The sequence below is a fragment of the Lissotriton vulgaris genome, chromosome 4_1 (assembly GCF_964263255.1).
Source record: "Lissotriton vulgaris chromosome 4_1, aLisVul1.2, whole genome shotgun sequence".
In the NCBI taxonomy this organism is placed as follows: Eukaryota; Metazoa; Chordata; class Amphibia; order Caudata; family Salamandridae; genus Lissotriton; species Lissotriton vulgaris.
The window spans coordinates 315,300,067-315,323,251 of record NC_141691.1 but is presented as its reverse complement, the minus strand read 5'-3'; the positions used below and the strand labels follow the sequence as shown (position 1 = coordinate 315,323,251).

The 23,185-nt window shown below is 41.7% G+C and overlaps 1 protein-coding gene across 1 annotated transcript in view; it reads left to right on the top strand.

Moving 5' to 3' along the window:
- HTATSF1 (HIV-1 Tat specific factor 1) overlaps positions 1-13,457 on the top strand; it is a 266,871-nt gene extending 253,414 nt beyond the window's left edge. Inside the window, exons 9-10 of the mRNA XM_086918648.1 lie at positions 2,080-4,313; positions 7,782-13,457. Coding sequence (XP_086774774.1) covers positions 2,080-2,472 — 393 coding nt within the window. The 3' untranslated portion in view covers positions 2,473-4,313; positions 7,782-13,457. The remainder of the gene's footprint in view (positions 1-2,079; positions 4,314-7,781) is intronic.
- The last annotated feature ends 9,728 nt before the right edge of the window (positions 13,458-23,185 follow it).

The following is a 23,185-nucleotide window of genomic DNA, read 5'->3' as shown; positions in this document are numbered from 1 at the left end:
TTTGCAGGTATGTACTTATTTGTGAGAGTAGGTATTCTGGGGTTAGAACCAGGGTTCCCCCAGGGTCAAGGGTGCACTCTTAAACACCCTCAGTGGCAGTAGGGTGGCCGTGTGCAGAGTGCTGAGGCCCAATATTATCCAGTGAGGGCCTCCGGTTGGTGGCTGCTCACGAGCACGCAACAAGGTTGTGGGAACAAAGCTCCTGGTGTTAGGCTTAGGGCAAAGAGGGATCTGAGTTAGCACCCAAAGTACACCTGCAGCGGCGCAGAGGCGGCTGTGTACAGGGTGCTGTTTGGGCGATGGGTGCCCTGTTGATTTTATTTGGGTATTCTCCGGTTGCAACAAAGAATGCAGGCTCGGGACGTAGATCTTCTGGACCACCAGTTGGAGAGGTAAGTTGGGATGCCTGGGGATGCTAGGACACAGTCGGTTGGGCCATCCAAGGCAGTGGGACGTCTGGTTCAGGGGTGTCTTTAGGCGTCAGGTTTTTCTTACCAGCTCCGATCGGTGGGGATCCTCCAGAAAGAGGCTGCAGGCTTCGATTAGAGATTTCAGGCAGGTCAGAGATCACCAGATTCAGGTCGGGATCACCGGGGAGACCTCCTTGTGGTGTTGGGCAACTCAAACTCAGGCTTTGGGGGTCTGGTGCAGAGTGGTGCAGACTCGCGGATTTAACCAGAGCCAGAGTCTGTGGGTGAGCAAATCCGGTGCTCACATGAGACAAAGTCTTTGTTTCGGAAGGCAGGGCAGGTCCTTTGGGTTTTTGAGACTGCTGGCTGCAGAACACACTGGGATTTCGCTGGTGCAGGTTTGAGGTGGGCACAGGCCGGTAGGGTTGGGCCAAGTCAGTGGACGTCCTCCTCTTGTCAGTTCAGCACGGCTTCTTCGGTCCTTCTTCTTCTCTTCTTCTAGTCGGTTCTTGTCTGAAGAGGCAAGGTTAAGGGTTGCCCATAAATTCTAGATTTAGGGGCTTTACAGGTAAGTAAAGGTCTGGACCAATGAGTCCCTTCCTTGGGGTGGGTACACCCCCTATTATGTCACCCTCCAGTTGGAGGGGGGCATATGCCTCGCTCTGGTTGTCTGGGTCCCCCCACCTGCAAGATGGCGGGGACCGAGAGTTGTGCTTCACCTCGCTTCCCCCACCTAAGGGGTGGGGTTGGCAAAGGTGGGCACACCTCCATTCCTCACTTGGTTTTCCACCAATTCCCCTGCCCAAAGTAGGGGTCAGAACCAGTGGGGGCCAGAAGCTGGAAGCAGCAAATGGCTGGGGTAGCTTACAAAAGTGACAAGCCCTTGAAGCTTCCCCCTTCGTAGGACCTGCCCATCCTGGGAGAGGAGGCTTGGTACCTTGTCCCAGGATGTACATTGTTCCAGACCCCTGAGTGTAGCAGGGTCTCGACCCAGGGGTCCAGAAACATGTCTGGTGGTGGCAGCTGGCGAGCAGCCACTCAGCCAGGACCCTAAAGTTAGGTCGTTTTTCAGGGGCATCTCCATCATCAGAACGCATGATATATATATATATATATATATCACATATTGGTAAATGAGAATAAGCATAAATATATATTCGCTCATCAGCAATTACAACTGAATATCTACATTTGGGGTCTTATGTCATGGCGAGTAGACAAATTCCATGATGGGGATCTGTGCTACTAAAGCATAAAAAGTAAAACGTGACAGTGTATTGCTAGATGCATTTGCAAGTTAAACACCTGCTTGGACGTTGGGTGTGATCTTCCACATGCTACTCAGGCCAAGCCAAACTTTCACCCTAACAAGGGCAATAATCTGAGTTCCATTATATTAAGTAGCAGAAACCTCTGTTATTTACAGTGCCTAAAAATGGAAAAACTACAGTATTGAACACTATGTTCTCCCAGACTCTGTAAGCACTTTGGAATTATACAATAGGCATAAATGCAGTCCCCAAATGCTCTTAATCTAACAAATAAAGGTTTATTTATTTCTGTTTTCAAATGCATAGACATAATCTGACTTGCACTACTGAACACATTACAGAAAGTGATGCAGACCTTTATGTTCATGTAGTTCATGTTGTCACTTCTTTTTAAATAGATTGAAGAAACCTCCCGTGAAAGAGAAGAAAGACTGAAAGGGTGGGATTCTTTCTTGGGTGCCCATCCTGAACAAAAACCAAAGGAGAATTCAACTGCTCCAGAATCTTCAGCAACAGCCATCCTGGATTCTTCCACAACAGCAGTCCCGAACACTTCACCAACAGCTGTCCCAAACACTTCACCAACAGCTGTCCCAGATTCTTCAGCTACTGCAACGGATGAAGCAGCAGCTGACTTACAGCATTCAGTCAATGAGTGTAAAAAAGAAGGCGATGTGACCAACAACGTTAATGATCAAGAGAACAATGGGGAACATAATAACCAAGATGGCACTCAGTCCACTGACAGCAGCCTTGCAGGGAGCGACGACGATGAAGTAGCACATGTCTGACATACAAAATTGTGCTTTGAACATCCGCGATTTTTAGTTTGGATGAGCTTCTGAATTGCAGCTGGCAGAAATTTGCTTGTCTTTTCAGACTGTATTTTTGAGAAATGCTTTATTAATCCACAATAAATGTCCTGTGTTTTAATGAATTTAACTACCAGTTTTGTTGGGGAAAATTTAATCAACCATATATGACACTAGTACCTAGTGGAAGACACAGCATTTCTGTCCGCCGAATGTAGTTCCTCTTCTCATGATCCATGGATACCCCATAATCAGCAGTAAAAGGTGGGCGATATAGTACCAGCAGGTGTCATTTATACAGAATATATATATAGTGTGTGTGTGTGTAGATTTGATGCATATTTTTGAGCAATATATGTGAAGGTACCTTCTTAGTATTATTTGCTCCTACTGATTTAATATCTGGACATAACTGTGCATACGAAAGTCGCATCTAGTGATAATAGTCTACTATGGACACATAAACATAGTAAGCCTTTCCACATTCAGCCCTTGTTTATCTTTCCAGGCACTGCTCTAATATTTGTGAATCTGAATCCTTGTTGTTCAGTGCCGATTATCCAATATTAGTGGACTTGCAGCATCTTCCATCTTTTTGGTTGCATGGAATTGAATGATTTACCAGTCCGAGATTGTCCCATTTATGTATTTCTTTTTGTTCTAATGCAAAAATTACGGCACTGGTTCATGAGGCAAAAGATGTGGATATCTCTACCCAAATTGAAAAAACAAATTTAATACAATGAGTCAGAGAAATATTTTTGTATGTAATCCTTCTCGGATGAGGTCTTCTGTACGCAGTTTCACTGTGACATATCACAATTCCAAAACAGTGGGAAGAAAGCACACAAGAATGTAAAAAGAAATCATGTTTTCTTGTTGGGAATCATATCCTGTCCTCCTTCACAACTCATCCCTTCCTCTTCTTTGAAACTGGCAGTATTCATGCAGATTCCCGAGGAAGAACTGTTTGCTATGGTGCCAGATATATAAAGCATTGCTTTCAACCCAAGTCTGGCTTTCCCATCACAGAACCGCTTATGGCTGTGACTTTCCAAAATATTAGTCTGAGAAAATCCTAGACCTCATTGTTCCCACTCAACCACCACTAGAGCATTGAGGTGATAGACACTGGATCAGAATGATTCTAAGGTTCCAACCGCTAATTAAAACATGTTGAGTGTATCACATTCAAATGAAAACAGACAGACTCTACTTTTTAATATTGTAAAAAGATAGTTGTTACCTGTATTTACAGGTCAAAGACCAGTGTTTGACCGCCAAAGTCTTCTTAAGGGTTTTCGAATCTGTGTATAATGTTCAATCGCGTGGGATGATGTGGGATTGTATGCACCTTTAATCGTACATTTGCAGGCAATACATCATTTATTCCCATTACTGAGTGGTGAGAGAATGAACAGAAAACTATTTCTCACCCGGCAGTGACACTAAATCCATATCATACTACTCATTTAAATGTGTTTTGCACCACGCAGAGTATGTTTCCATCTCATTCCCACTTCCTAAGCAAAAAAGTTTTGATATGAGAATTAAGCATGATAAAGGTTTTATACCAAGCCATTTGTGATGTATGATGGAACACCAACCATTCGTTCACTGCAACAATTCTACTGTGTTATTTCAGGTGGAACAATTGTTCTAGTTGTACAAAGAAACACCTGACTGACCACATGCCGGTGTCTGGTATTCACTTTCAGTTCACGTTGGTTGCATTCTTGACATGTTTTATGAACCTGATAGAAAGACCTTCATAAACAGCCAAAGTGTGCCAGAAAACGTGTTAGGGAGTACATTCATTTGTAAAAAAAATTGTAATTGTAAGCACACTTTTAGAGCGCAGCTGTCACCCAGAGGGTATCCTGGCGCTACGACCAAAAACATTACCTACAAGATGTTAACACTACACTGCTCTCGGGAAGAGGTGACTTTTGAGATCCTTTTTAAAAGACAAAAGATCCTGTTTGCACCTTAGGGACATCGGTAAGGAATTCCATAGTTTTGGCGGCCGCAAAGCTGAAAGAGCGGCCACCCATCCTCACCCTTTTTATCCTGGTGACTGTAACCAGGAATGCCGAGGAAGATCTCAAAGGTCTGGCGGTAGAGTACCAGGAGAATAGATCTTACAACATCACTGGACCCAACCCGTACAGAGCTCTGAAAACCAGACAAGAAGATATATAGCAGATCCGTTTTTGGACGGGAGCCAATGAAGATCCAAGAGCGCAAGAGAGGAAGAGGCAGACCGCGGTCGGGAAAGGGCCAATTTGGCTGCCATATTCTGCACCCGTTGCAGCTTCGCGACCAGGCTATTGGGGGCCCCCAGAAGCACTGCTTCCGTTCTTGCCGCGGGAGGAAATAACGGAAGAATTTTCCGTAACATGCGAAGTAGCAGCATGCAAGTTGCCGTGGTTTTATTGACTAAGGCATCCAGCTGGAGGCTAGGCCTGAACAGGACGCCTAGGTTACGGGCGGATTCTGCCGCCGCTACGGTGCCTAGAGTAGAAAAAGGCCAGAACCCCTCGGTTAGAGGACGGGGCAATCAGTCCAGTGAGCAGTGGAGAACTTTGGTCTTTGCTCCGTTGAACTGGAGCGAATTCTGACGCAACCAGTCCGCCGTTACAGTCATGCAACGATGAAAGGATTCCATGGAAACCGCTTCCCTGCCCTCAAAGGAAAAAATAAGTTGAGTGTCATCAGCATAATTGATAACAGAGATGCCAAATGACTTAATCAAACTTATTAGAGGGCGAAGATATAAATTAAAAAGAATCGGGCTGATTGCGGAGCCCTGCGGCACACCCTGATTTACATCTTTTATGGCTGATCCGAAAGGCGGCAGGGCCACAGATTCCTGCCTGTTACAGAGGTATGAGGCCAGCCAGGCCAGTCACCCCGGACTCCCGGAGCCTGCCCAGTAACACCGCATGGTCAACCGTATCGAACGCGGCCAACATGTCGAGCAGCACCAGAAATGCTGCTCCTCCCATGTCGACACACGAACGCAGGTCGTCCAGAACGGCCACCAAGGCAGACTCCGTTCCGTGGGCCGGCCTGAATCCAAATTGGGCCACGTCCAAAAGATCGTTAGTTTCAAGAAAGCTGGACAGGACCCTAGTGACCAATTTCTCTAATATTTTTATCGAGAAAGGCTAGAACGAAATGGGCCTATAGTTGGCCGGGCACAGCTGGTCCAAGGTGGCCTTCTTTAGCAGAAGAGTAACCACTGCCAATTTCCAGCTATCAGGGACCGTGGCCGTGGCAAGGGACTGGCAGCAGATGGAATGGAGCGGCGGAAAGAGCTCCCCCTGAAACAACTTCCAAAACTTATGTGGCAATGGGTCTAAAGGGGAACCAGATGAGACGCTGTTAGAGAGTAGGCAGAAGTCCTCCAAAGAAGGAGTAGGAAAGCAGGTCAGCCGAGGCTGTACTGCTTCCTCCTCAAGGGCCTCCCGAGACGTTATACTGACTGGTTCCACAGAACAAGGGGCGAGGGGGCTGGTCAGATTGGAGACCGAGAGTCCGTTCAGGATGATTTTTATTTTATCCTCAAACTCCCAGGCTAGGGAGTCACATAGCTCCTGAGAAGCCGGGATGGTGGATGAAGCGCAGACTGGATTATAGAGGTTCTTGACTAATTTAAATAAGGTTTGGGACTTGTTACCTGCTTTAGCCAAGGTGTCCTCTAGGAACTTGGCTTTAGTCGCCCTAATCTGTACTTTATAGTCCTGGAGGGAGTTTTTATAGAGCAGCTTATCTGCTTCCAGATAGTGCCTTCTCCAGACCCGCTCTGCCTGTTCACAGCGAAGTCGTTGCTGGAGCAGATCACTGGAGAACCAAGGAGTGGCTTTTAACGGCTTGTCTTTCACCCTGCGCAGTGGAATCACCTTATCAAGCGTCTCAAGGATGTGCTGGCAGAGAGTGGAGTAGCTTTCCTCCACATTCTGACCCAAGGAAAAGACCCCAGGCAGTAACGTGGGTAAGTTAGAGCCCTTCAAAAGCAGAGACCATTGCCTACTAAGTTTAGGCCTGCCCGGGACGCTATTACTCAGCGAACCAGCTGGTAAAAAGATGGAAAAATGGATCAATGCATGATCTGTCCAGCATTGAGCCGCTACCTCCTTAATCGAGACTAGCGATTCAGCCACAAAGATCATATCCAGAGTGTGACCTTTTGCATGAGTAGAGGCGGACACAAGCTGCGTGAAATGAAGATTATTGCATGCTTGACAGAGTTCCCTATATGCAAGATCATAAGGACCACCGGGCCATAAATTAAAATCGCCCAAGATGAAAAACCTGGCATGAGAGTTAGATAGGTCGTAAATCAGGTCTATCAGATCTTGAAGAGATGATGTCACACTGGCAGGAGGACGATAACAAAGTAACCCCGCAGCCAGTGTTCCACTCTGATCTTTCAGAGAAAAACCCATGAGCTCAAAGCCCATGACCGGTTTAACTTTAAGATATGAGAGCGTTAGTGAGTCCTTAAAAATAAAGCCCACTCCACCGCCCCTCCCAGTGGCTTGCGGGATGTGCCTGATAGAGTAACCCGACGGGCAAACCCAGCCGAGCTCCACACTACTCTCCGCTCTAGTCCAAGTTTCAGTCAGAAACAAGATATCCAACTGCAATGATTCAATGAGAAGGGCCGTCTCTGCATGATGTTTGCAGAGCGAACGGACATTAAGTAGTCCGCAGTTTACACTCACCAAAGGGGCCGCCGGGGAGACCGGTTGTTTACTCGTACTAGGGTATTGATTTACCAGGCAAAGTTCTTCCCTAGAGTAAACCAGGCGAGTTGGAGCAGCATGTCCAGCGCTAAGCGTGTCCGGAGTGTGAACGGGCGCAAACGGGCTTACCTCTGGCGCACCTCCGGCGTGCCCGCTGCGCGCTTGTCTGTGCATCTCCTTATATAGTGTGCCGCGCGGGAGTCCTGCGAGTGAAGCCACTTGACCCACTCAAAGATGGCGCCTAAAGTCGGCCCGAGTCGAAGCACACCCACCTAAGATGGCCGCCAAACCACCGCAAGCACTTCCCAAAGAAGCCCTAAGATCTGACTAAGCCCCGCAAATGCAGGTGGGACAACAATTACAGTGCAAGTAAGTGCCTGACTATATACCCCCCTAATACCCCCTAAGTACAGCTACAAGCGCTTACAAGCGCAGTAAATAGCGGGATTCACAATAGCGATTAAAAGTTTTAAAATATAGGCAGTTACAGCGCAGAGGAGCGCGCGCGTAATAGGTGCATGTAGGTCCTACATGTAGGTTTCTAGCTTGATATTTATTAAAACGATGATTTGTTATAGAATATATTGGTGAGACCTAGAGTGATGCTGAGCAAGGCGTACTTGAATGTTTCCAGTGTCCAAAGAAACTCCAACCATGAAGAGAATGCTTTCTCAACAGAAACTGGTATTTATGATGGTCAGATACAGAAAGATAGGCTTGGCTGTTTTTCATTTCTGAAATAGATTTTGAAGATTTTCAATAAATTAACAAGGGTCTTTCTAATAATAGTTATGAATGTTGTCAAATCTGATTAGTCGGACAGTTTAGCCTGTCTTTTTTTTATAGTACTGTTATCAGATACTCCTTAAATGTTCCTTTGTGGCTCAAAGAAAGTGTTTTTGGTCACATAACTAGTAGCTCAGTTGGTTGTACTTTTGCCTCGAGTTAGAGCAAAAGGGATTTCAAAGCTTGGTCTGTCCTTGCTGCAGATGAGCTTGTTGACATGCGGATTCAATTGAAAATGAGCAAATGTGGAAGGTCCCAATTTTAAGGATGTTTTTTGCCACCTAAAAACCACTTGGATACTGCTAAAATACCATAAACACATGCAAAATCCTGCTGCTGATTCACAGAATCATTGAAACTTAGATCATCTGCTCACACATGGGTTTCTCTCATTGAAATTACACCAGTATAGTGTAATTTCCTAGTGAGCAAATGTTTTAGTCAGGCAAGACTTTGTGAGCATTCTTTGAAGTATCCACTAGCAGAAGTGGTGAACACCAGGTTTGTGGATATTCAGCAATAATATGCTCATATATGCAATCCTGCCAAGGACAAGGTGGACGCTTTTCACTGATAAATTGGGTAGGGAGTTCTCCCGCAATTAAGGGGTGTGTAGCTGTACCAGATTGACCACTGGGGCATATGTCTTCCGTTTGGATAAAAAAATATATATATACATGCACATTTACTTTTGTGTTGTCTTTCTGCAAACGGAAATGTACACCTTTTGCATTTCTCTATGTAAAAAATTGTTATTGGTTTTAGTACTCGTGCAAATGTATAATTTTCATAAATGTCCGGAAGTACTCCAGAAATTCTTTCATAAAAGTCAGACATATATTCTAAAAGTAGGAAAACAATTCCATCCTTTTAAAGACGTTTGGGAATCTTTCTGTACGTCTTTGAACTAGATCCCCACCTGAAAAACTTGTTTAAAGTTTAATATTGTTTTTAAACCTAGTTTTTATGACACTCATGTTACATGTAACGAGAAATGAATTATTTTTTTCCTTGCTATTGGTGATAGAATGTTTGCTGGAAAAGGATTGTTTATTCGCAATAGTGTTTTCTGGAAAAGGATTGCTTATTCACAATACTATGGTTGTGGAAAAGGTTTTCTTATTCTGCGATACAATGTTTGCTGGGAAAGAATTGCTTATTCGTGATACAGTGTTTGCTGGGAAAGAACTGCTTATAGGCGATACATTGTTTGCTGGAAAAGTATTGCTTGTTCACTATAGAATGTTAGTTGGGAAAGTATTGCATATTCGCGATACAATGTTTGCTGGGAAAGAATTGCTTGTTTCTGATACAATATTTGCTGTTAAAGAATTGCTTATTAGTGATACAAAGTTTGCTGGAAAATTATTGCGGTTTCACGATATAGTGTTTGCTGGAAAAGGATTGTTTATTGGCGATATATTGTTTTCTGGAAAGGGACTGCTTATTGGCAATACAGTGTTTCCCGAAAAAGGATTACTTATTCACAATACAATGTTTGCTAGTAAAGGATTGCTGATTCGTATCACTATGTTTGCTGGAAAAGTATAAACTCCATGGGGGAAAAAAATTCGGACACGATTAGCACAGCCTTTTCCTTCCTCTGGATTCAACATTTTTCTCATAGCTGCCAAGTTGCCTTCTGTTTTGGTCGATTTATTATTTTTTAATTCCAATTGAATAGAGGGAGAACATCCGCGCACATTTGTAAGTTTTAATATTAGGCACAATACCTATGCAATGCGCTGTGCATCTTGTTTATGTCTCTCACAAGTTTTAGGTTTTTAGGTAAATAACCTATTACATTCATGTACATCGGTCACAGCTTAACTCCATTGTCGTGATTCTATTTAATTTGTGTTGTGGAATACTCTTGTAGCAGCAGTGTAGTATCATGGATTCTGGCACTATCTCCTTGCAATATGATAAATGGATTCCCGTCTACATGATATTGTAACAGCTGGCATCTGAACTGCTCCATTATTGCTTAGTAGTAAGTGGTGCTGTTGGCTAATATTTAGATAGCGCTATAAATGCAGGCGAGAGTCAGTTTTACAAAAGAGAAAGCTGTCTAAAATCTTGCAAAAGCTGAACACTTCCTTGTTCAACTTTTTCCTTTCAGAGATAGAGGTACGTTTTCAATAGAACCAACCAGAAAAGAGCAAGTAATGTGACAAACAACTAATTACACTTTATTTGAATAAAAAGTCTGTTTTCAATCGAGTGTCTATCATGAAACTTTGCAGTAATTAGGATGCGTATTCTGAACACGTGAGATACATCTGCTTCATGCCTGTACTTCACATTCTGTGTGTTAAAAACAATTTATTCCCCAAAATGTTCTAAATCTTAGAAGAGTAGAAATAAGAGTGTTTCATTCCACATTGCACCAGGGCCTAGAGTGCACCGCAGGTTGTACTGACTGCTTATTTAGAGAGTGGAAGTTGGGTCCCTCTGCAAGTTCAGGTGTCCATCATTGGATGACCTAACTATGTGGAGTTTTAACAGTAGAATGTACAACTTATTTATTTTGGTACGGTTATTCCGACCTACATATATGATAAACCATAATTTCATTCCAAATTTTACAATGCTGAGTTCTTATGCGTGTACACGATCTAGGTGTGCTGCTATTCCAAATACATACTTCTTATAAAAATGGTGCTCTTTTGACTTCCATAGCGTACAAACTGTGCTCTTTTGACTTCCATAGCCGCTGCCTTTTCCTTTAAGACTGTCTGTATTGGCAAGAACATAGGCTAAATAATAGACTGCCCGCCTTTTGCAGAAATGTACTTGATGTTGGTGCTAACAGTATGCATCAACACGATCAACACAAAAGCATTGGTCATGTGCTTTGTGATTACATGGGATTGATTGTTCTAGATCCCAAAAAATATCCTTCGCGTTGCTTATGTTTCCATTGTTGTGCTAGGTATCACAAGTCCCTAGCAGCACCACAGAGCTGGACAGACCTGCTCTCTTGTTTTAGAACCTGATATTCGGCGTGCACCCTTAGAAACTGTGCATGTGCTTTGACACGCCTGGAAAGTAGCATACTTTGACATGGTTATATTGGTAGTCAGTGATAAGGTTTGCAGACACTGATGTTTAGTGAAGTTCGTGAGCCTCTTTCCTGATTCTTGATCATACAGTGGTGTTTTGCCTTTATCTCTGTTTTCTTTAATCTTCAAAATAATATGCCCATGCGTTCTGCCTGCCAACCATGGTCTGGTTTGTGTCCCTCTAGTAAGGAAAGCGAGGGCAGGGGGTCGCTCGTTTGGCCTTTTGGCAGCCAAACTTTGGAAATCCCTCCCAGCAAGCATCCGAGTCATCCCTAATCTTTTGACTTTTCGGAAGTCCCTAAAAACATGGCTGTTCCCCACTATCTGATATTTGATGCTTGGGAGTTTCCCTGTCTCCCTTCTGGTTTCTGGTTGCGCTGGGACGCCTCGTCGCTGAGGCAGCCATGCGCATTACAAATCTTTAAATAATAATAATAATAATAATAATAATAATAATAATAATATGTTTTAAGTGTCAGATAAGAAATTTTGTTAGCAACATATGCAACATCCTTTATTAGATTTTGATATCAAACTTGGCTGAACATGGTGTATTTTTACATTTGTTTCTTTACTTTTGATGCTGTTTGGGAACCCACGTGTCAATGCTCAAACACTCCTTGAGAGCCTGCACATCTAACAAACTGATCCCTTGTCGAGAAAAAGGTGCGCAGCAGGAATTCAAGCAAACTAGAAGATTGTTGTAAGTGGTGTGTCTCTACAAACGCAACAGCCACAAGACAAGTTTTTGCAATTGATCTTTTCTGAAAGGCAAGAATTCATCACAACAAAGTGGCATTCTCTTAATTTACTTCAACTATGCATTCATTTGCATACGTAAAAATGTTCATGCATATATCCACTCTTATTTGACTTTGGTCATTCTTTATTTTCAGGCTGAGTTATTTGTTTGCTTGGTGTGTGTTGGCTCGTTACTTGAGTGTCTTTTGGTTTGTTAAACCAAAGGTTTGGTTGTACATTTTCCTATTTCAAGTCACTGTACAAGTTTTAACTCATAGGTGATGACGCAGATGCGATGGTGATGTTGATTGTGCCTAGCATAATCACTAACCTATCTTAGTGGATAGATATGTGTATCCGGTATACTAGATGAGGAAGCCTCATCCACGTTTTGTGGTCCACTTCCTCGCCCCCACCCTGGTAAGATGATACTACCAGAGCAGACTCAAACTCTTTATGAGGGTGTTCTTTAAAAAAGACACTGGATAGCATGGGGCCAGAAAACCTAAAAATAATTTGAGGTATACCTAAGGAATTAAGTAGGTACTTCCGGTATAGTTAAAAACGAAAGTGGACAATACCTCTGTATAGTGACAAGTTAATCCGATTATGGCCTGCTAATGTTAGTGCCAAAGAGTTTGGTCATGGGCATTCGTCAGGACTCATGGGATCCCTATCACCTGATTTGTCTAAGACATTCACGTGTGTGGGGAAGGAATTTTCTACCTCCACTTTACTGTAAGTTAAAGCAACCCTGAGTTATTACAGCATCATGGTTTGGTACATGTGAGGTACTCCCATTAGTCACACATTCATCAAGGGACGTACCTTCAGTACCACCTTCCCCTCAATAAGACCAGCCATCCTCAGGTCACTGTCCAATCTTAAACTCCTACCAATTAGATAATTGATTTTGAAAAATGTCATGTAGGCTTTAGTTGCATTTATGTTTGTCTAAAAGTCTACAAGTTGTTCATTCTCTGTTTTAGTAACAAACTGTGTGTGGTAATATTTCTGGTCAAAACGAGCACCTTCTATTCCAAGGTATAGCGCCAGTGGAGTGAGAACAAGTGTGGGGAGCAGTTCAATTTTCCATTGATGGCAAACTCTGTTTAAATCGTTTAACTACTGTTTATTGCCCTTGCTCAATGTGTGTAGCGCCAATCAATCTTTTAGGCTTGACAGAGAATTTAAGAAGGATGGTGGTATGCAAAACTTACGTTCTAGATGGTAATGAGTATGGTAGATATTCATCTAATTTAAGTTTTGTGCATTGATTTCCCACTCGAATCTTTGTCACAGTTTTGAAACTTCATAGAAAAATTTGTTTGGTTTTAATATGTCATGTACATAGCCAGATAATATATTTGTACCTTTGTTTTTATTTCTTACAGCATAAACTTTATTAACCACATAGACACTGAACACTTCTAAATTTAATCATCAGTTCGCTGCAATTGAATCAGAAATTCTGGAAACATAACTTCAAATTGTGACTGTTGAGACGTTTTCCTGAATTTACAGAAGTTTCTTTTCACACATAGTTTGCTCTGGAGTTCTGATTTGATGATTGGGATCTGTTTTGTATTGTCTTTTTAATAAACACAAAGTGTGGAGAAATGAGTTACCTTGCCTTTGCATAATTTCTCTGGAGCTGTTGCTTCCAATCATTCTTTATTCAGAATAATAATCACTACAAATGTCAAATGTATTTATTCAAATCATTTGGAAACACCTACAATATATACAATATATATTTATATATATACATATATTACCTACTGGCGGTCGCCAGTAGGTAGTTATAGTTAGGATTATTTTCAATAGAAAATCTCAACATTCCATTGTGAATATTTTTGGCGTCCGTTGTGGAATCTGCCTGAAAATTTCCTCAAATTTGCCTCGCGGCGCCCCGGTCCTTCCCTGAAAGTTTGGGGGGGATTCGTCAAGCGGGGGCCGAGATAAAAGGGGGGTCCCAAAACGTGTTTTCCCCATGTTAATTTCCATAGGGCGATCGACCTCACTTTTAGCCCGAACGGCTGAATGGATTTCCACCAAACTTGGCAAAATTGTAGGGACTGGTAGCCCGATGTGCCTTTGCTATGTCTCAAGATATGTGCTCCAGTGGATTTTGAGTAATTTAGGTTCAAAAAAAAATATATATCTATGGCCGTGCCCTGGTACGCGCACCGGGGCGCGTACCAGCGTGCTACGCGAGTTCGCGTGCGCAAAGCTGATTGGCTCTCGGGTGTCTGTAAACATTCCAAACAGTCCGGAGCGGCCGCCATCTTGTGTCTCTGTAGGATCGAGACACAAGAGGTGGCAAAAACAAAGGTGGAAATGACCATAAGGGGGCAGAGTAGACCCCCCCCCCCCTTACCCCCTAGGTTTGATGTGGGGGCTATAAAAGGGCCCCACGGGGCAAATTTTTTTTTTTCGATTTGCGTGGGGGGAGCGCCCGGTACGCGCACCGGGGAGCGTACCATGGAAAAAAAGAATGATCAGAGTTTTCAAAAAATGTAGCCTTTTTTTTATAATTTGGAGGTAGTTCTAAAAAGAACTGTTTATTTTCTTTTTTTGGATTTTCTGAACAGTTTTATATTTTTGGGGGATTTTTTATGGGGAGAAACAAAAAAAAGGGAATTGAAAATGGCTCAACTGGAGCACAAAATAAACAGGAAAAATTATGGTTTCCTCAGGCATTTGTGGTGATCCATAGCAACAGTGATTAGTGAAATGCTTTTTTCACCATAACTAATGGTTTTGTTACAATAAATACAAACAATTTTGTATCCCCCAAACTTTGTTTGTATATTTGGAATCACCTCACTTGCTTCTGGACCCGATGGAGTGGGTTCTTTAGTTGTAGAGGTTCTGGATGATGATTGGGGTAGGTTACTGCAGATTTCCCTCACCTCTGCTGCAGAATAGTTATTAGGGTGTAAACGCTGCATTTGTCGTATCATAGTATGATTCCCAAAGGAATATTTTTTAGCAGGGTTCCCCCTGGATAGCACTGCTTTACAGATGAGACAAGTCACCTTTGCAGTGTTTACTTTTTTGAAACCCCTTGGGATTTGGAAAAACTCCCATATGAAGTGCTCTCTTGGTTTGTATGGGGGATTGTCTTCATGCAGGAACTGCCTTGTCCTTTCCTCCTCTTCCTCCTCCTCTTCTTCTTGACCACCAATGTGATCTTCTGGTGGTCCTTGTGGTGGTGGTGGTGGTGGGGCAGATGCTCCAGCTGCTGATAGTACTGTAGCCATATCTGTAAGAAAAAAGCAGGTCTTCCTCACTCAAAGAATAAAGTGAGAATGAGGAAAAAAGGTGGGGGCTTTCATCATTTTGAAAACAAAACTGTTCTGAACCAATGAAAAGTGTTATTTTCAGGTCACATGAGCCGGGCTTTCATCATTTGGAAACCAAAACTGTGCTGAACCAATGAAAAGTGTTATTTGCAGGTCACATGACCCGACGCGCCCGGGGGCGTGCACCGGGGTGCTCCCGGCGGCACTTACGTAGCGCGTTCGTATGCGCGTGGGTGCTTCCGGGTGCGCTTACGCCGTGCGTATCAAGCGGATGCGTCACGATGATGTTTTCGTTCGCGGCATTAGCGCTAACAGGACGCTCCCTGGTACGCGCACCGGGGCGCGCCGTAGCAATGCGCTCACCGGTGACCGCATCGGTACGCACCCCGGGAGCGCTCCGGGGCAAACAAAAAAAAAACATTAAAAAAATAATATTACTTAATTATAAAATATAAAATTCATCATAAAAAATATGACATTTCATACCTATAGAGATTTGCTATTAAAAAACCTATGAAATTCACTGAAAAAACCATAGGTTTTACACCAGTTATAGTTAGGAATTAGCATTTAAAAAACCTATGAAATTCACTGAAAAAACCATAGGTTTCACACCAGTTATAGTTAGGAATTAGCATTTTAAAAACCTAATAAATTCACTGAAAAAACCATAGGTTTAACACAAGTTATAGTTAGCTGGAAATTTTACTCGCATAAAACCATTGAAATTCCAACGTTCTAGTTAGTTGGACTCACAATAACTTGTGCGCCTGCAATGCACTGCTGATGACGTCACATATTACATCACTCATGACATGGTCAGTGACATCACTCATGACATCACTGATGACACCATCCTTGTGACAGACCTCCTTTCAGTGTAATGTAACCCTTGAAACACATATTCAAAAATAGAAACTAACATTTTCAAAAAAATTGAGATACACATACCAGTTAAAACAACCAATTCAGTAATTCCACCATCTATATACACATCCACTTATTCACCAACAGTTCTATATAGTCACTCATACATATACTCATTCATCATATGTAGTGATACACCTGTACATCCTGTTACACACCAACAGTCATCCAAAAGTTACTCACACACATACTCACACATGCAAATAAACGATTGAACATCCATTTATTTGCATATACAGCCATAGACACACACTACCACCTTACTTCTAAGGAAACTTACACATACTTACTCTCTTAAACAATCACTTATAGAAACACATACTTATTTAAACAGGAACTCTTACAATCTCTCACTCTCACATATACTCACTTATATACATCAATACTCACATATACTACATTAAAACATATGTAGTTACTGATAAAAACACTAGTGAGACAGTCATTCACCCACTAACACACATATATACACACTCATCCACCCATACAGTCCTGCACATATGCTGTGTTCAAATCACATACAAACAGTGAGTCAGTCAGTCATTGATGCATCTATGTGCTAAGCAACACCCCCACCAAACCATACAGACACTCATACTGATACAAAAAAAAATCTAATAACCCATATTTACACACATGTAGCTACTCACCAACCCATGCAGCCACTTATACACAAAGTGAAACACTGATACAAACATTTAAATATTTAAACAATACTCGCTAATATATGTATTCACTAAAATACACTTAATAAGCCAGTTAACCAATCAACTTTTTTTTTTTAAAACATCCATTTAGACACTTATTTAAACATGTATTCTTCCATCGACCTTTACATATACATATATAAAACATATTTATTTTTCAGAAAGACACACATTCACTGGATGGTGTCATCAGTGATGTCATGAGTGATGTCACTGACCATGTCATGAGTGATGTGATATGTGACGTCATCAGCAGTGCATTGCAGGCGCGCAAGTTATAGTGAGTCCAACTAACTATAACGTTGGAATTTCAATGGTTTTATGCGAGTAAAATTTACAGCTAACTATAACTGGTGTGAAACCTATGGTTTTTTCAGTGAATATATATATATATATATATATATATATATATATATATATATATATATATATATATATATATATATATATATATATACATATATATACAGGCAAAGCACGAAGACTGAAATCTGGAGCCCCAGACTCAGAAAACGACACGAGTCCCAAAATTAGGGCAAGTTCTTATTTATTTAGGCGAAGGCAGCATACGAGACTGACGCGTTTCGGGCGGTAGCCCTTGTTCACAGTCACACATTACCCTACATGCCTGGTTTTTTAAATTGCTAGTGCACACCATGTGATAATAGTAAACATAGACGAAATACTATTACGGTCTGGGTTATATATCATCGAAAGTCTGACTGCCATTGTGAAAATCCTCTTCATATGAATGTACAAAATAAATATGGTAATTCATTTACATTTAAGATGATTTAACACAGGATTGTATCTGCATAAATGCATGATTATGGTCTAAAACAGTTTATCATATAAAAAAGTGCCATGTCGTGCAGATTGTAAATCTTTACATTATGTGAAAAATAGGCATTTCTGGTTATAAAAGTATAAATACTTAAAAACTTTCAATACAAAATTAATTGTTATCTCTTAAAAATGTTTTACCCTATATACACTTTAAAAGAAGCAAGATCTGTAAACATATACACTCTGTGCAAAATTGCAATATAAATACAAGAACCGTAAAGACCAAAATAAGTACTGTTATCAATCCTGCAGGGACATCTTTAGATGATGGCAACCCTGTTCATCCTAATTAAATAGTAAGGGACATCAAATAACGATGGCAGCCCTATTGCTCTCCTTGATTAACACCCCGTCTGGTAGATCTCTATGTCAAATGTTCTAAATGTGCTGATAACACCATAGTGCCATGTGTTAAACTCAGGATGGAACATAAACTAATCCATTTAATTTGAGTGAACCCCAGTGCAAAATATATATAAAAAAGGGAGGGAAAGAAAAATAGACTGGAATTGACAAGTAAGGGAGGGAGGCGAGGGCCTAGGGAAGGGAGAAGAGCAAAGAACTCTGACAGCACACCCACAGGGTAAGAGACTGCAGCTGGGTCGGAAATGGGTGTGAGTTAGGCAAATGAACAAAAACTCACAAATCAGTTAAAGAAAATGATAGAGATCCTCCGTGGTATTGAGCCCATTTGGAGCCTTAGTATCAAGCTCTAGTATCATTCTAGACTCCATCTGGCGCAAAAGTTTGTCTCTATCTCCCCCTCTTCTTGGTTGTGCAACCGATATTAACACAAAATAGTTCAGGCATTCCAAGTTGTTATTGTGCACTTTTCTGAAATGCCTGGCGACAGGATAAGCGTTGTCGTTGTTAACAATTGCACGCAGATGTTGTAATATCCTGGCATGTACTGCTGGCCAGGTGCTTCCAATGTACCTCAGGCCGCAAGTACAGGTCAGGACATATACTGCATATTCAGTCCTGCAGTTGTAATTCCCCTTGATCTGCAGGGGAGTTGGACTGAATGGAGTAGTATATGAACATGTATTTATCCCGAACTTACATGCCCGGCAGCTGTTACACTTGAAAAACCCATTTCTGGGAGATAGCCGGGTGGGTTGTGTAGTAAGTTCTGGGAATGGGTTAGAGACATGACTACGTAAGGAGGGTCCCCTCCTAAACGTAACAATTGGATTGACTGGAAGATCTTCTGCTAGAACTCCATCTGTTTGCAGAATGGGCCAGTTTCTCGTAAGGATAGATCTTATTTTTCTGTCCGGATGACTGAAAGCTGTAAGGAACCTGATATCAGAGTTTTCAAAATGTTCCTTTTCGTTCAGAATCTTATTGTTTTGGGACAGAAGGGATTCTCTGGTTACTTGTTGGATTTTTGTAACCGCTGTTTTAAGGATTTTATCATGGTATCCCCTGGCCCTGAATCTGCTGATGGATTATTCTATACATGTATCCCTTTCTTCTCCCACACTACAGATTCTCTTAATCCTAAGTAACTCACCATATGGGATGTTATCAATGGTATGTTTCGGATGGGCACTACTCGCGTGCAACGTAGAGTTGCCCGCAGTTTCTTTTCTGTAGAGGGTGGTTGCCAAACAGTTATTCTTGGGGTAAACTCTGACATCCAAGAAATTAACAGATATTTTGCTAATGTGGTGCGTGAATTTTAGATTGTAATCGTTGATATTTAACATCTTTATAAAATCTAACGCACTGGCTTCATCACCCCTCCAGATTAAAAACACGTTGTCAATAAATCTGACCCACTGTTTCACATGTTCAGAAAAGGTGGCCTGGTGTTCCCCCATGAGGACCTGCTTCTCCCAATAGCCTACGTGCAAGCACGCATAGCTAGGGGAAAAGCAGGCCCCCATGGCCACCCCCCTCCGTTGTAAATAGACATCCCTCCCGAATAAAGAAGTTGTGATGAAGACTCCACTTAACCAAATCCACCAACATTTTGTTGTGGTTTTAACAATTGGCTGGTCTGGTATTTAAAAAATATTCTAGAGCTTTTAGACCAGTGGAGTATATATATATATATATATATTACCTACTGGCGGTCGCCAGTAGGTATATATAGTTAGGATTTTTTTGAATAGGGATTTCTGAAAATTCTATGTTGAATAACTTTGGCGTTGATGGACGGAATTGGCTGAAATTTTCAGGAGAATGGCACATTTTGTTTCAGAGCGTCCCCTGAAAGTTTGGGGGTGTTTCGTCAAGCGGGGGCCGAGAAAAAAGGGAGGTCCCAAAACGTGTTTTTAACATTGAGTTTTCCATAGGGCGGTTGGACTCACTTTTAGCTCGAACGGCTGAATGGATTTCCACAAAACTTGGCAAAATTGTAGGGACTGGTAGCCCGATGTGCCTTTGCTATGTCTCAAGATATATGCTCCAGTGGTTTTTACGAAAATTAACTTTGAAAAATATATATTGGGCTACATTGGGCTATATATATCTTAGAGCCCAAATGTAGCCCAATGTAGCCCAAAGATGGCCACCAGAGACAAACAAAACCAAATGTAGCCCAAATATCAGCCAGATGTAGCCCAACTATAGCCCAGTAACAGAATTTCCCAGAGTGTTCTAAAGAACAACTAGAGCGCTAACAGTCTTACTTATGACAACAGTATGGCACACCTGAAGTTATCTTGATTGGAATAAAGTTTTAACACTTAAAACATTTAATTTGCAAAGGAACAAAATGAGGGGTTTCATTTTGCCATAGAAATGTTATATATATATATATATATATATGTGTGGAGAGCAAAATGCCTGAGCATTTGAGGGGCACTCTGCAGGGCTCTGCCCTCCGGCCTTGTAAATTCCAGCACACGTCCTCACATTAGGCAAAGTTCTTAATTGCCCGACGCGTTTCTGGGGGAACCTCCCCCCTCCTCAGGGGCTGCTTCCTTGGGATCCTCGATGCTGTACCACGTGATTTCGTGACTTTTTATAGATGCAAGCCCTCCAGGTAGGCGTGTGTTTTCATCCACCGTCCATCCTGCATTGTGGGACTTGGAGTCATTCTTGTGGTGCATTTTAAGTTCATAGACTTTTAAGTAAAGTCGAGGGTCTGGGGTTCATCTAGCATGCAGTTCATACCATTAGTAGGCTGCCTATGCGTTTCAGTGCGCTGTGCGTTCATGAAGAGTCCTGCGCTCGTGATGCTTCCAATTAGGTTTGAAAACCTGAGCTTCTTCCTGCTGCTCGGATTTTCCAATTAGCAGGCGATGGTGCTCCCTCCACGGCCAGGCAGCCGTGTAGAATGTGGAGAGCAAAATGCCTGGTACAGCATTGAGGATCCCAAGGAAGCAGCCCCTGAGGAGGGGGGGGAGTTTCCCCCAGAAACGCGTCGGGCAATTAAGAACTTTGCCAAATGTGAGGACGTGTGCTGGAATTTACAAGCCCGGAGGGCAGAGCCCTGCAGAGTGCCCCTCAAATGCTCAGGCATTTTGCTCTCCATATATATATATATATATATATAGTTAGGGATTAGCCTTTTCAAAACCTTATTTTACTCACACAAAACCATTGAAATTTCATATATAGTTAGTTCCACTAACTATATATCGCGCACCCGCAATCCACTGCTGATGATGTCACATATTACATCATTCATGACATGGTTAGTGACATCACTGATGACATCACTGATGACAACATCCAGTGACTGTATGTTTCTGTAAAGTTAAAATATGTCTTACATATTGAAGAATGAGTGGATGTATAAGTGTCTGGATGAAGGATTTAGTAGGTGCATGACTGACTGTATGAGTGAGTGATTAAATGTGTCTCACTGAGTGCATGGGTTAGTGACTAAACTGTTTTAATTTGTGCATCATTATATCTGTTGTTCTACAAACTGCTGCATATGTTGATCAGTAGCTATATGAGTAACTGTATGGGTTATTCATTGGTTGTCCAAGTATTTGTATGGGAAACTGAGTGTGTGTGTATGGGTGGCTGGGAGGTGTGTGACTCTGTACATAGATGTGTGAGTAGTTGATTCACTATATGTATGGGTTCAAAAGTGCATGTGGAAACAGCTGTATGGGCGGTTGACTGTGCATGAGTGTATTAGTGAGTGAATGGATATTTCAGTGCTACATGTCAAAGTAAGTACATATGTAAAACACAGTACATGTGAGAGTTGACATATATAAATAACTGTGCATAAGAGCCAGTGAATGTGTGAGTGGCTGTATGGATCATTGTGAACATGTATCAGGGATTGTATAAGAGAATAAAGTAAATATGTGTTAGTATATGTTTGAATAAGTAAGGTGTGTATAACTGTATAATTGAGAAAATGGAGGTGTGATTGATTTTTTGCATAACTGACTAGGTGTGTGAGTAACTCCATGGATGAGTGACAGTCTGTGACTATCTGTTTACACTGATTGTATCTAAGGTTATATTAGAGTCTGAAGAGGTTCATGGTATTATCACATGAATGATATCATCAGTGATGTGATCAGTCATGTCAAATGAGATGTTATCAGTGATTTTATCAGTGATGTCATTTGAGATGTCATCAGTGATGTCATTTGAGATGTCATCAGTGATGTCATTTGAGATGTCATCAGTGATGTCATCAGTGATGTCACTAACCATGTCATGAATGATGTAATATGTGACATCATCAGCAGTGGATTGCGGGTGCGCGATATATAGTTAGTGGAACTAACTATATATGAAATTTCAATGGTTTTGTGTGAGTAAAATAAGGTTTTGAAAAGGCTAATCCCTAACTATATATGGTCTATAACCAATGGTTTTTTCAGTGAATTTTCAAGGTTTTGTAAATGCAAATTCCTAACTATATATGGCCTATAACCTATGGTTTTTTCAGTGAATTTCATTGGTTTTTTAATAGCAAATATCAAAAGCTGTAAAATGTCAAGTACGTGATAGGTAAAAACATTTTCATGTTTATGCACGCTGATGTGCTTTGAACGCTGCCCCCCCCCTCCCCTCCCCCTCTTTTCCCTTAGGAGTACTCTCTCTTTGCAGATAGTGAAGGGTAGTTAACGCAGGCCTTTGCCCCCGTTGTAATCCGTCGTGCCTGCTTCTCTCTCCATTTGATTGATTGTTATCCTAGCATTTATTGTTTTGGAATTGGTTCTCTTTGGTTCATTCTCTATTTACAAACAAGCACAAAGTCGCAATACTCTGTTTAGTCTTTGCAGATAGTGAAAAATCGTGTAAAAAAATAAAAGTAATCGAGCAAAATCAGTAGGCCACTAATTGGATCTCTTTTTGACCTCGCTAAAATAGAAACATTAGGAACAACCCTTCATGAGAAATACGAAAATAGTGAGATGAACTGAGCTCCACACCATGAGGGCTGCAAGACAGCTCGGCTCCGTCACCCACCCCGCCCAAAATAACGACAAACCCTATGCAAATATTAAAAATATAGACAACACACCAGCAAAGTAACAGAGTAAAACATTTTATTAAATAACTATTTACATTACGTTGGTTTATGAGATGTCAGTAGTGGACCTACTGCAGCTTCACTATTCTCAAAGTAA